The 13,902-nt window shown below is 58.1% G+C and overlaps 1 protein-coding gene across 4 annotated transcripts in view; it reads left to right on the plus strand.

Annotated features, from left to right (window-relative positions):
* Positions 1–13,902, plus strand: part of CACNA2D2 (calcium voltage-gated channel auxiliary subunit alpha2delta 2) — a 139,206-nt gene that overhangs the window by 56,845 nt on the left and 68,459 nt on the right. For all 4 annotated transcript variants that reach the window (XM_069561135.1, XM_069561134.1, XM_069561136.1 and 1 more), the window contains exon 3: positions 11,044–11,160. In XM_069561135.1, the coding sequence (XP_069417236.1) occupies positions 11,044–11,160 (117 nt within the window). The remainder of the gene's footprint in view (positions 1–11,043; positions 11,161–13,902) is intronic.

Below are 13,902 nucleotides of genomic sequence, written 5' to 3' on the forward strand. Positions count from 1 at the left end.
CTAAAAACATTTCAGATGGCTGTAGACCCCCTTTTGAGGTGTGGATAGAAACCCACAGAGCCTCATCCAGGCCTGGGGCTACTGACTTCTCATGGAGCCTCCTTCCAGGGTATCCAGGGACATTGGACAGGTCTGTCTGAACTGTGGTGTCTTTTCCGGAAGCCTCAGTGTGAATCATGGGCAGGATCTGCAAACGACTTTCCGGGTCCTGGGTGTAGATGTGGCGTGTGAGCTGGTGTGTGGGTTAGACACATGTACCTGGAACTACAGTGAGCGCCTGGGTGTGGGGAAGGGCCCTAGGATGACCTTGCCCCCAAAAGGGGCCCCTAACACCATGGGAGGCTGCAGCCACTCCCAGACTTACCTCCATCTCTGCCTCCATCCTGCGTACCTGACATGCCAAGATCCAGTGTTTTCACAAGAGCAGCCAGCCCTAGGGCCTCTCGTTGTAATTGGCACTGTCATTATTGGACGATGTCTTCAGCAGCAAGTCTCAGCAGTGAAGGGCAGATTTCCAGCCTGCGAGACCTGGAAAGTCAGGCCTTGCAGGACAGTGTGGGGCAGCCTCGGGAGCGGCCCTGGAAGGAGGCCCCTTGAGAAGCCAGCGGCACCTTGCACTTGACCTTTCATCTCTGAGGAATGCCCCAGAAAGCCTGGCTGAGGGTGAAGGCTGATGCCAAGCCATGCATCTGGTAAAGAGCAGGGCAGGAACTCAGACCTGCAGTTATGTAGCCAATTCTCGGCTGTGAGTGCAGGGGACTCTGGAGTGGGAAGGTCTCCTTTGGACAGATTCTGACCCTCTTGGCACTTCGGTTTCCTCCTGGGGCCCTTGTCACAGCTGGAGGAGGGAAGAGGGGATGGATGAAGAAAAATCTAATGAGCCCTCCCACCCAGGAAACCTGCCTGGAGACTCTTGGGGAAAGGTGGGTTTCTGGCTCCTCTGGAGTCCCTGAGTGCCATGCTCCAGCCCCTGAGGAGGGTGGCCCACCCTGGGCTATCAGTGTTGGGAGGACTGGAATGGAGGTGATTCAGGCAGAGGAAGCCAACTTTATCCTTTGCTCCCTGGCTTTCAAACTGTGCCTCGGGCCCAGGATCAAATCTGTCTCATGAGGACATTTATGGGGGTAAATTTCCACCAACTCTAGACTGAGGGACAGCCCTCTTAGATGAGATCCTGCTAACACCTGGCTCTGTGAAATTTGAGTCAGAGTCCTCCCTGGCCAACCAAGTGTCCGCTGGAGCCTCTGCCCACCCTGGCTCCCAGACTGCCACCCCACCCTGCCAGTTCTCTCACTCCTGAGAGTGGAGACAGTGGGCCATATGGAGCTAAAGACAGAGACTCGGAGGTGAAGGGGTTGAAGAGGCCTGACGGCAGGCCAGTGCTGAGCCCTGGTCTCTGTCCTGGGGCCGTTGTGTCGAGGAGAGGGCGGGGTCCATGTCCATGTCCATGTCCACGCTGCGCCAGGGTTGCTCAAGGTGCCAGGTAAAGGGCGGACTGGGCTTGTCTGGGCGGTGGCAGGATGGAGGGACCCTGGAGCCTAGAACTGACGACAGAGGTCTGAGATGCCCAGTATCCCTGGCTCCTCCATTCATAACTACAGTCTCAGCTGGCTTCTCCACCTACCAGAGCCTCACTTCCTTAGCTGTAAAGTGGGGCCAGTGGCTGTGCCTGCCTTTCAGAATTGTTGTGACTCAGTGGGTTATGCGCTGAGCCCTGACTGACCACACAGGGATGGGCGGCTGCCTATCATCGCTGCCCTCTTCCTCCTGCATTGAGAGGCTGAGGAGTCCTGGAGGAAGGCGGGGCCCCAGGGTGGAGAGCAGCGGGAGGGAACTGAGCCAGGGTGGGCGGTGAGGGGGCCCAGACACAGGCACAAACAATCTGTTTCCCTGTAAACATGGGCGCCCACACCAGCCGGCCGCCACCCGGCGACTTCTGCGAGTTGGGAAAGTGCGGGTATGTTTACTCGCACTCCCCCGTGCCAGCTGGCGTGCTGGGCACAGCTTCCCTCCCAGCTGCCTCGACAGCCGGCGGCTCCCAGCTCAGGGAGGGGGAGCGTGCAGGGGCCCCCAGATCTTGCCTGTAGTTTGATTCAGTCCAGGGTCACACACACCCCCCTACTCTGCATCCTGATGCTCTCCTGGACCAAATCAAGAGGCCAGGGGGCTCCATGGCAGGTGCCCACCTGGCCAGGCCATGACATGGTTCCCCTGCTCTCCAAGATCACCCGAGTAGACAAAGGCTGGAAGGCTGTAACTGTCCAGGGACCCCACACCTTGAGTATAGGCAACAGGTATCCCTCTAGTAGGGTCCAGGTGCTGTCCCTCCCCCAGATCCAGCTGCCTTCTCAGAAAGTGCGTCCATCAGGGTGTGCACGGCACCGACCGGTCAATGCGCCCGGAGCTGTCGGTGTACACGTTGCAGGTGGGGGCCGTTGCAGGGCTTCTAGTGCCCCATGGGCCCTAGGGTGCTGGGGGCTCCGACTCTCAAGTTCTGTGCTCTGTGAACACCTCGTCTGAGCTCGGCCGCAGCAGCTGCAGGAGGTGCATGCATCTCACCCCTGAGGCCAGGGCAGATTTCTGTCTGGGAAGGAGTCTTCGTGACCCTGTACCTCCCCAGCACCAGGCCTGGATCAAGCACCTGGAGCACAAGGAGTGGTGGGAACTGGAAGGAAGGGGCTCAGAGAGGGGGCTTCTTAGGCAGGCACTAAGTGGGTCATGCTAGAGCTGTAACTTCTGGCTTTGGAGCTGGGTGGTGGGTCATGGAGACCTGACCGTGACGCATTTGCTTTTGAAGTGACACAGGAGTGTGCCCCCTCCCCAGCTCCCATGGACTTGGCCGTCTGGCACTGTCACCCCTGTGGAAGGGAGACTCTCTGTCAGATTCCTCTCTCCCCCCAACACCTGTCCCCAGATATCCCCTTGACCACCGAGAGAGCCAGAACCTGGGGAAAATAGAGTCACAGATGGCCAGCTTCGTGTAGACACACAGCCATGGGGATGCTGCTATCTAACTATGGCAGCCTAGAGCCCAGCTACTGTGTGAGGTGAACCACTTGTAAGCATCTCTGACAGAGGGGGTCTTGCATACTTCCTGTGATGGGGAGCTCACTGCCAGCCAGACAAAGCTATTAGGGTTTGAGTGTGAGAAAGTTCCCCAGTTTCCCCTGAGCTGCAGTATGCCTCTTTCCCCCACAGGCACCATTAGGAACCTCAGAGTGCTGCCTTCAGGAACCTTGCCCCTCTCTCTTGGAGCTATTTAGAAACCATACCCCTGCAGGATACTCTCACCTAAGATATACAAGCCTTAATGCTAGAGCAGGTTCAAAGTTGGATCTGGAATAACAGGTGGAGAATCAGGATTGCCATGGTTTTTAAAATCTGCTTAGAAATTCACGTTTCAGAGCAGCAAACACTGGCCACAGCTAGGAATGGGCTGCGCGTTAGTGCTCCCTGGTGGCGGGTCATTGCCTTGCCCCGGGGCCAGGGTGGGACAGCGCCTTGCAGAGGCGGGGGTCTGCAGGGGGACAAGTGCAGAGAGATTGGCACACCCTGGCCCTAGCTCAACTGGGAGGATTTGGTTTATTGTTTTGTGTTGGGTTTTGTGTCTTTTGAAAAACAAGAGATTGAGCCTTTTTATGACATGGATTTTACAGCGTAACGAGGCAGCGTAATTTCCCATTCTCAGCAGCAAGTGCACTTTTTACACTAATTGCATAATTAGACATAATGTACTAATTGCGGTAATGGATGACAGTCAACTAAACTTTAACTTTAAAAACAGGGAGGCGTTGCTGGGGGTGGTGGCGGGGGGCTTTAGGCCCCTGTGAATTTTTCAAAGGGAATCTGCTTCTGAGAGCTCCTGGCAGCTTCATCTCGGGGGCCAAGGGGCCATGAAGCCACCAGAGCCTTCTCACCTTGAGATTTGGGCCATGCCCCCTCCTTCCCTGAGGATCCCCCAACTCCATCCCCTACCACCTGGGAAGCTAGGACCCTTCCCATCAGAACCTATCCCCCAGCTTCCCTGCACATGTCTGTGCTCCTGACACTGAGCAGTCCATTCCCTGCTCCCAGCCTGAGAACACCTGCCTTTACTCCTGCAGTCCCTGACCCCCAGTCACCCCTGTGTCTGGCGGACTCCTGCCCAGCCCTTCAGGCTCTGCTCAAATGGCCTTTGACAAGCCATCTCAGTCTTTTCCTTCACACACTCCCACCACCCACCATACCCTGGAAGACCAGCCTCTCTCACAGATGTCTCCTACACACCTCCCCTACCACCACCCCTCTGTTGTTAGCAGCCCAAATGGACATCTGTGCTCTCCGATGCTGAGTCCCAGGGGGACAGGGACAAGGTCTGGCCCATTTCTGCTGCCCCATGCTCCAGAGACCCCTACAAGAGCCTGTGGCATGAACATGAGCACCCCAGTAGGGATATAAGGATATGGGATGGGGTGGGCCACTAATGGGCCACCAACCCAGCAGGGCCGCATTGTCATCTGCTCCAGGAGGCCAGGTCTTGAGTCTCCTCCCCATTCCCATTCTGCCTTTGTGTTCATTGTAGCCCATGCAGGGCCTATTGCAGGGGCCCAGGTAGGCATCTGCGAACCTCTCTAAGCAGAGGGTTCATTCCGGAAAGTCCCTGTATGAAGGTTAGCTATTACTGATATGACAACCAGCCTCACAATATACAAACTGTATGTGACATGACATGACACCACATACAGCTGACTAACTGTGGAGCCAACCCACCGCAGGATGGTGGCAGCGTGGCAGGACCACATGGGACCCCAATGTGGCAGCTGGTGATCGTCAGCAGCTGATGAAGCATGCAGCCGAGTGGCCCATAACCTGCCACCAGTGCACCGACTGTGTGCTCTGAGGCTCCGGGGCCCCTTGCCCTTGCCTTACTGTAAACCCCACTCCAGAAAGGCCAGAGGGGGCCACAACCCCTGCCCCAGAGAGCTCGCTCTCTGCCACACACACAGTCCAGGGCCTGGTGTGTCCCCGGAGCAGCTGGGTCAGGCTTTTCATGCACCTGGTGTGGGCAGCCCCAGAGGAAAAGGGCTGTGGGGCTCACCGGTGGTTGGACGTGGGAAACGTCCCGGTTGTGCAGCCTATCCAGGTTCTGCCCTCAGTAGGAGGGTGCCCAGGTGGCTGGCTACTCCCTCCACCCTGTGGTCTTCAAGGGTGATTATTAGCAGCTATGTCAACACCCTCGATTTCTCCGTGAAGGGAGGAGACAGGTGCAGCAGCAGCCTGGTGGGGGTGAGGGCAGGGGCCGGCATTGCCCTGACTGACTGGGGCCCCTGCGCTGGTCACTGCCAGTCCCTCCATCCCCTCACCTCCCTCTGGGCCCAGCTCAGGATCTCTGGGCCACTGAAAGCCCTCTGTCTTCCCACTTGAGGCTCCCCTGATCCCTGGCACAAGTGTACCCCTTCCAGCAGCTGGCCCTTGTCTCCAAGCCCAGATTCTGCAGCCTTCCCACTGCTTGCCCATGGAGTCCGGTATAGGGAGGCCAGCCCACCATCTCTAGGAATGTTGACCTGAGAGCTGGACAGTTAAGCTCCCCCCAGCTGCTCCTTTCATTACTAGGGACCAGACACTGAGACATGGCTAAAGGGGGCTGGAGGATAGCAAATCCCCCAGGAAGGTCATATCCTGGGGTTCAGCTCCCCCCACCTGCCTATGCCCTGCTCAGCGCCCTGGGCAGGGGAAGTGGGGCAGGACGCCGGAGCACCCAGCTGAACCCCCAGCTGAGCCTGAGCCTTTGAGGAGTCAGGCAGCAGCAGGGCCCAGCCTGCATCAAATCTTTCTCATTCCATTTTCTTTCTGATTTAATTTTCCAGAGATTAGGGCCCGTTCACCTTCGCTGCAGAGAAGAACCGCACACGCGTGCCTGTTTTTACTCCCAGGGCTGGGTGGTTGGTTAGCTGAGCAGGTTGGTTCTGCTGGTCGTCCACCCTCCTCCCCTGCAGAATGGCCCTCCTGCCTTCCATGGGCCTCCGGGCTTCCAGTGCCACTCTGAGTCCCCCAGGCCCCTTTTAGGACGCCCAGATTCCCAGCTGATCCCCTGCGCCTCATTTTCAAGTTTGGGGGTCAATGCAGGGAACAGAACTGCAGAGAGCGTGACCTAAAGCAAGCACTCTGGATAAGAGTGGCCGTTCTTATCTGAGCAGCTCTGTGACCTGTCTTGTGTGGCCCTCAGTCCCCTGCCTGCTAATCCGGTATCATCAGAATGGTCCTTCCTCGGGGCTTGTATATCAGGGAGGCCAAGTGTGTAAAGCAGCCGGCCTTTGGGTGGCCAGAGTCAACACACGGCAAACAGGGCTGTTTCTTCGGCCTCCGCAGCCCCTCTTCCTTCTGTTCCCATCCTCTCCCTTGCACTCCTTGCCCTCCTTTTTGTATCCATCTCTACCACCCTCCTCCTCTCCCTGGGCAGGTTGGGTGCTGGCTTGGGTCCAAGCCCCACTGCTGCTGACTCTATGGGACTTAGCTAAATGCCTCAACAGTCTGATGGGGGGTTGTCCAGGTCAGTGGTCCTGGGCCTTTTGTCTCCTGTGTGGCTGCCCCGTGTTCAGGTGCCTCAGCATTTATTCCACTCCCAGGCAGGACTGTTTGGAGCTGGGAGGATAAGGCTGGCTCCATCTGCCCCTGCAAGCATCCACGCTTCCTGCCCAAGGTCACTATTCCTCCAAGTGTCCTCTAGGCCCATCTCCCCCTTGTGTGCGGACACCTCTGAGAGCAGGAAGCTAGGCAGAGTCCCTGGGGCCCCTGAAGGGGCCTTGGCCTCTACAGGCCCTGGAATTCCCGAGGCCAAAAGGCAAGCTGGCCAGACGCGCTACTTCACAAAAGAATTAACTAAAGCTGAGAGAGGGTTGGGGTTGAAGCCAACACTGGGGGGCATGGGTGGGGGTGCTGTGGGAAGTGGGTGGGAGGGAGATGAGAGACATGGAAGGACAGGTCTTGGTCACTGATAAGGGGTGCCCTCAAGGGGTGGAAGATCACCACTGGCCATGGGTGGTGGTACAGGGTGGAGGAGCCGGGAACTGCTGCGAAAGAGGGGCTGCAAACCGCCTCCTGACTTGTCACTCAGCACCTCTGTGGCTGTGTCTCCGGCTCTCCCCAGCACGTGCCCCTGGCCCCAGCCAGCCTGTGCCCTAGTCTGCTGCCCTGTCCCACTGCCGTTCACAGTCTCCTCCGGGGGATGAAGCCCCTGTCTCTTCCTCCTCTGTCACGGCCGGCGTGGAGCTGTCACCGCCTGTAGACCTGCTGGCCCCCGTCTCTTTCTCCTTGCTCTGCTGCCTGCGCCAAGCTGGGGGCCATGCGGCGCTGCTGTGGGAGTCGTTGGGTTTTTCCAATTAGCTCTCTGGGCCAAGGACACCAGCGGGCACACAGTCCTGCTGTGGCTGTTGAGGCCCTGCACCCGGTGAGCTCTGCTCTTTCTCTTGCTTCCGAGTTGGCGCCAGGGACCAGGGCTAGTGCCTGGGGTTGAAGGCAGCCAGGCTGGTGCTCTAGAGCTGCCCTGGGCCCTCCTGGACTTCCTGCTGGCCTGCAGGTGGAAAGCACTCCCTGGGCCGCATCAGTGGGGGGATGACCTCTCCCCTGGGGTGGGACCATCTGCTGGGCTGTGTCTCATGGATCTCTGGGACACAGGGTTCAGCTCAGGGCCCCAGCCCAGGGGATGGGGACAGCTGGAGCAGGTCCAGGGGGACATTGAGAGGGGTGAGGCACCTGGAATGGGAGGATGGAGGGCTCTTGCCTCTCAGAGGCTCATTTGGGATTGGGGGACAGACTTAGCTAGAGCTCAACTCATCCAGTCCCTGCGGTTCTGGAATTGTGCTCTCATCTCCCCAGAAACTCCTTCTTGCCCACTGCTCTACCCTCACTCTAGGGAGGATGTGGGTAGGTAGGCAGGGGAGGTAGACACAGTGTGAGTAGAGATGTGGCACCGGGGACCCAGAGGCCTGAGTGCACCTGCCAATTCAGTGAGCTGGAGCGGCCTCGAATTCTGGCACCAGCACCCAGCAGAAGGGCATCATGCTGGGAACTTCCCTGGCGGTCCAGCGGTTGTTAAGACACTGCGCTTCCACTGCAGGAAGCACGGTTCCATCCCTGGTCAGGGAACTAAGATCCTGCACGCTGCATGGTACGGCCGAAAAAAATAGGGGGAGAAAAGGATGTCATGGTGTATCTTTGGGTAAACCCAAGAAGAAAGCATGGCAGGTGTGGCCCCAAACTGCAAAGGATGGCACACCTGCAGGAGGAGGTGAAGGAATCAGACCTAGGTCGTGCTTGCCCTGGAGCTTTTCTCCTGAACATGGAATTCGGCACACGCATTGGCTGGTGGTTCGTTTGTACACAGACCCAGTGCCTAGGGGCGATGGAAGGGAGGTGGCTATGGCTGTATACTGTCCAAGGCGTCCCTGTGTCTAGGCCCCCCTGTTATCACCACGGTGGCTGAGGCCAAGATGGAGACAAAGACAGGCTGACTGATGGGAGGGGTGCTCCAAGGAGGGGCCTCCAAGGAGGCTTGGGAGGGAGGGCGGGATGGGAGGTGGGCAGACCCGGGGATACCAAGGCTGCTTGCCCAGCAGTGGGAGCCGAAGGCTTTGGATCCTAAGTATTCAGACCTAGTTGGGACAGTAGGGGCAGGGATGGGACTATGATTCCATCTGCAGAATTCTGGTGATCCTAAACAATAGCAGTAATACTGCGAAAATTAATATAGGCTCTTCGTGGCATGAGTCTTTTGGTCCTTCATCAGCATGTGAAGGGAGGACTGCCATTCTCTCATTTAACAGATCGGACACTGAGATGGGCTATTTCTTAACAGGGTCCCTGCTTCCGAGCCCTTACATCTGCTGTCACGGTCTTTGGGTGTGACCCTGCCACTTGGAAACCCACTCTCTCTGCGGCCCCTGAGCCCTGGTTCAGCGCCACGCCAGGTTGCCCAGGGGCATCCTAGACCCAGAAGGGAGGGACCCCTGGCTTCCCAGAGGAGAGCTGTCAGGAGGCTGCACGGTCTACCCTCCAATACCAGGGCTCCCACCACCATGGACAGCCCTGACTGCTGGGGCATCAGGGAATGACCTTGACCGGGGAGTCAGATATGGGAACTTCATCCCCTGCCCTGAGAAGCCAGGCGGCTGCGCCCCCTGCTGACGCCAGCTGGCCGGGGTGCACTCAGCAGAAGTTTCAGCCAGTGTGGCTGCCTCAACACACATGGGGGCCGTGGTCTAGGATTGGGAAAGGGTGTGTATCTTTCATGTCCTGAAACCTGGGAAGACGTCAGGGAGGACGGGTGACTGGCTTGGCCCCTCACAGTTGTGTGGCCTTGACCTGTCCTCTCCTATTTCTGAGCCTCAGTTTCTCCCGCAGTGGGCCCTGGGCTCTGGCCTCCCTGCATTTCTCAGTGACCGGTACCCCCCCCCCCCAGGCTCTGACCCCTGCTTGGCCTCTGCCTCTGCCACTGTCTTCCATATGGGGGCTTCTGGCCTGAGGCAGGCACTGGGGAGCCCCGTAAACAACCTGCCTGGCACCCACTGGGGGCCTCCCTCCTGCCTGGCCGTGCAGCCAGGCCTGTGACTCTCCCTGTAATCGCCGCGGCTCTGTGGGAAGGAGCGACTTCACCACAAATTATTTTGTTCTAAGAGAAGGACAAAAAGAAAAGAGAAGCCGGGAGGGATGGGGGTGGTGGGAGGAGGAGACTGCCTGAGCCAGCTTTGAGCGCTGCTTTAACCCTTGGACTGCCAGGGGCCCGCTGGGCAGCGGGGCCAGGGCTCTGAAGGCACCCGGTCCCCCACCTCCTCCCCTTGTCACATGCCAGAGGCCTTTATCTGCCTACTCTGCCTGTCACTCTCCCGACCTTATCTCCCCCGCCTGTCTGTCTCTCATCAGCGGCCTCTCCCACCTCCTTATCGCCTCCTCGTCGCCTCCTCTCTGTGTCTCTCCACATCCCTCCACTTTTGCACAGCCCGATGGCAAAGTCTGGGGGCCCCGGTTCTGTTGTGGTAACCAGCCCATGACCTTGTGCTGAAGGAGCCAGCTTGCAGCACAGATTTCCTGGGGTCACCTGGATGGACACAGGGGCTCATTCAGGCTCAGAGGCACATGTAGGGGTGTGCAGTGCACAGTCGCGCGTACACACGCACACACGTGCACACACCTAAGACCCCTGTCATGAACAAAGATGCCCACGGGAACCTGCTTGCACAGTTCACATACAGCCCCCGGGCTTCATCTAGCGGCCCTAACCCCACCCCATCCCAACACTCAGGCTCGTACACACAGATGGGTGTGTGTTGAGCCATAGCATACATTCACACACACAGATGCTGACTCTCAGATTTATACCTTCACATGCGTGTGCACACAGGCCAAGCCCCACCAAGGAAGAGGGGAAGCAGATTCTTTCCCCCCAACATGCCTTTTCTTCCCTGGCCCCTGTGCCCATATTCTGTGCCCAGGACAGAGGAGCACCTTGGGGCACACCGCGCTCCCACAATGGTTTCTGCAAACGCCTTGGGGAAGTACCAGCAAAAGTGGGGTATGGATGCCTAAGCCTGTGTGGAGAGGTGGCTCTGTCTGTGTGTGATGCATGTGTGGGTTTATGGGTGTGAGAGCACCTTCATGTCGGTATGTGGGGTACAGTGTGTGCCTCTCGGCTCCATCTCCCCACAGCACCCTGCCTCCCATCCAGCACCCTGCCCCCCACTATTATTAGCAAGCCTGAGCCAGTCAGGGAGGTACTGCTTGTGGCCCCTGGATGGGGAACCCTGAGTCCCAGAGAAGGCAGTGACAGCCTCATCCCGCCAGACTCACACAAGCCGCGCAAGTGGAGCCATGGCCTTGAACTTCTTCCAAGTCTATCGGAGCTTGGGCGGGACCCTCAGGCCTCCCTGTTCTCTCTCAATGGCCAAAGCTGGGGTCAGGGTAGAGGCGAGGACCATTCCGTGGGGAACTGTGCAGCGAGGGTGTATGGACACCATGTCTGAGGAGTGGGGGATCACCCTGGCCTCACCCCAGGCTTTTGCTTCCTTCCAGATCTACAAGGACAACAGGAATCTGTTTGAGGTGCAGGAGAATGAGCCTCAGAAGCTGGTGGAGAAGGTGGCGGGGGACATTGAGAGCCTGCTGGACAGGAAGGTGCAGGCCCTGAAGGTAGGTGCAGCCGTGTGGGTGGAGGGAAGAGCAGAGTGGCCTGCACTGTGAGGGCACCGTCCCGACCTGCCGGGAACACACAGCCCTCCTGGCCCTCTGAAGCCAGGCCAGGCCGTCACTGGCAGGTGGTGCCACATGGACTGTGGGCAGCTGCTGGCAGGAGCAGGATGTTTTCCTGTGGAGTAGGCCCCTGACGCGGGGCCTCGGAGGCCCTGCATGGGTACAGTGGCAGCCCCGGTCCTGCCTCTGTTGGGCCTGGGGTCTTCCTGTTCCTCCACTCTGCTTATGTGTGCCAAGGGTGAGCACTTGGCCAGGATGTGTGTGGGTGCGCGTGCATGCTTGGTTGTGTCTGACTATTTGCCATCCCATGGATCGTAGTCTGCCAGGCTTCCTCTGTCCAGGGGATTCTCCAGGCAAGAATACTGGAGTGGGTCGCCATTTCCTTCTCCAGTGGATCTTCCCAACCCAGGGATCAAACCTGTGTCTCCGGCACTGGCAGGCAGATTCTTTACCACTGAGCCACCTGGGAATCCTCCCTGGCCAGGATAGCGACCTATTAGTGGCTGGGAAGGTAGCCTGCAGACTCAGGCAGAGGGACTGTGGAGGCCCCTGAACACCTTAGAAAGAAGGCCACAACCATGTGATGTTGGAGGCTGGAGCTCCTGTTCTGCCCACGACTTCTCCACTTGCCTCTGAGCCTCAGTGTTCCCATCTCTGCTGAGAGCTTGTGCCTGCCAGCTCCAAGACACCATGGTCCTGCGAGGTGACAGGACCTGCTGGTCCCTCTGACCAGATCTACAAAGCCAGCAGACCCTGGTACTCGATCCACCCCCAGGAGAGCAGGTGGGAAAGGGCTCCTGGAGCTGCAGGGTACCCTGGGTGGGTTGTGTAGGAAAGAAGACAGGGGGTCCAGGCTGCCCCCAGATCAGAGGCACAAACTGCTGCTGCGCCTGCCTGTGTCACAGAGATGCGTCCAGTAGAAAGGATTGAAATACTGGTACACAAGTGGATGGACAACGTGGATGAATATGAAAACATTATGTAGAGGGAGAGAAGCTTGTCATAAGGAACACCTATTGTGTGATCCCATATCTGTGAGATGTCCACAATAGGCCAAAGCATAGAAATGGAAACTACATTAGCAGTTGCCTAGGGCTGGAAGGGAGGGGATAGGGAGTGTCTGCTAATGGGTACAAGGTTTCTTTTTGGGGATGCTGAAAATATTCTAAAATTAGAATGTGGTGATGAGTGCACAACTCTGAAAGGCTAAAAAAAACCAACACTGACTTGTATATTTTATGTGAGTGAATTTTATAGTATCTCAGTAAAGCTGTCTTTTTTTAATGAGCAAGACCACACAAGCAAGGGTCCCAGCAGGGTCAAATCAGAGCAGCCAAACCCCCACCACATCCAGGCCCTGGGAGGGAACTAGGAACCCCTTCTCCAGGAGCTGGGCCCTCCTGTGCCCCTGGCATCCCCTGCCTGTGCCAGGTGACTTGGGATCATGAACTAGGAAAAGGCTGGCATCCAGGACCAGAGTTGGGGGGACCCTGAGGGCATCCCACCCAGTGTGGACCCAGAGGGCCCAGAGGTGGGCCCAGCCTGACTTTGGGGTTCTCCTAGTCACAGGCAGGGAGATAGTTGGGGAAGTGGACTGTCATGGGGAGGAGGCAGAGCCAAGCCTTCAGCTGGGACAGTCACCCCTGTGAGGTACAACAGTGTCCCCTGGTTGTAGGAACCGTCTCCCTGCCTCATGCAGCCAGCACGCCACGGCCCACCTCTGTGCCTTGTGCCTAACACTGAACACTCTGCCCTCCTTTCTCTCGTTCTCTCTTTGTCCTTCTCTCCCCACTTCACTGCAGATCCCCTGCTTGCCCTCTACTTCCTCGCCTTGCAGCCTGCCCCCTCCCCAGCTGACCAGTGCACAGAGCACAGGCCACAAGCCCTGAACTTGTGCCGAAACCAGCTGACAGTTTTGGGAAGCGTCCCCCTTTACGCCTGCTTCCCACCCTGGTTTTAGGACCAGTTACCTTGGCAGGGGTTGCTGAGCAGTGGTAACAACGGATACCCCACCTGCCCTCTACACAGGGAGCCCAGGGCCCAGCCCTGCCCAGCCCCTCTGAGCATCCCAGGGTTGGAGTCACTCCCCCAGCTCCTTTCCCCACTCCTGGAGAAGCAGGCAGCCTTCGCAGCTGGGGGGTGGGGGAGCCCAGAGCCTGGGGTCTTGATCCCCAGCCTCTCCCTACGCCCCACATGCCGGACTCTGCCCCAGAGACAGTGTGGATGTCTGCCTCCTTCCCACCGAGTCCAGCCCAGGTGCCCATGGCCTGGTGCACGCTGGTTCTCCAGGGAGGAACGACGGGACGAGGCACTCACTGATCAGGTGCTTACCATGCTCTGAGTCTATCGTGTCATCTCACAGCAGCCCCTAGGGAGAGGGACACTGAGACTCGGACATGCCATGCGTTAGGCCAGGACATGGCCGAGCCAGGATTTGAACCCAGGTCTCTCTGACCCTAAGCCAGGCCCCTCCGTGCCCACGTTAGTCCAGAGGTGTGCATGGAGCCCAGCACTCTCCCGGCCAATGAACCCCTCCTACTGCAACACCCCCTGCTCCAGACCCAGAAGATGCTCCTGTTTATATCTCTGGGGCAAGGAGAGGACTCCTTCACCTGCCTTGGTCCTAGTTGTTCAAGATGAGCTTTGCTCTTCATTGTTGTTCATTTTGCTTTTAATCAAGCT

Source organism: Ovis canadensis, chromosome 19 (genome assembly GCF_042477335.2).
Source record: "Ovis canadensis isolate MfBH-ARS-UI-01 breed Bighorn chromosome 19, ARS-UI_OviCan_v2, whole genome shotgun sequence".
In the NCBI taxonomy this organism is placed as follows: domain Eukaryota; kingdom Metazoa; phylum Chordata; class Mammalia; order Artiodactyla; family Bovidae; genus Ovis; species Ovis canadensis.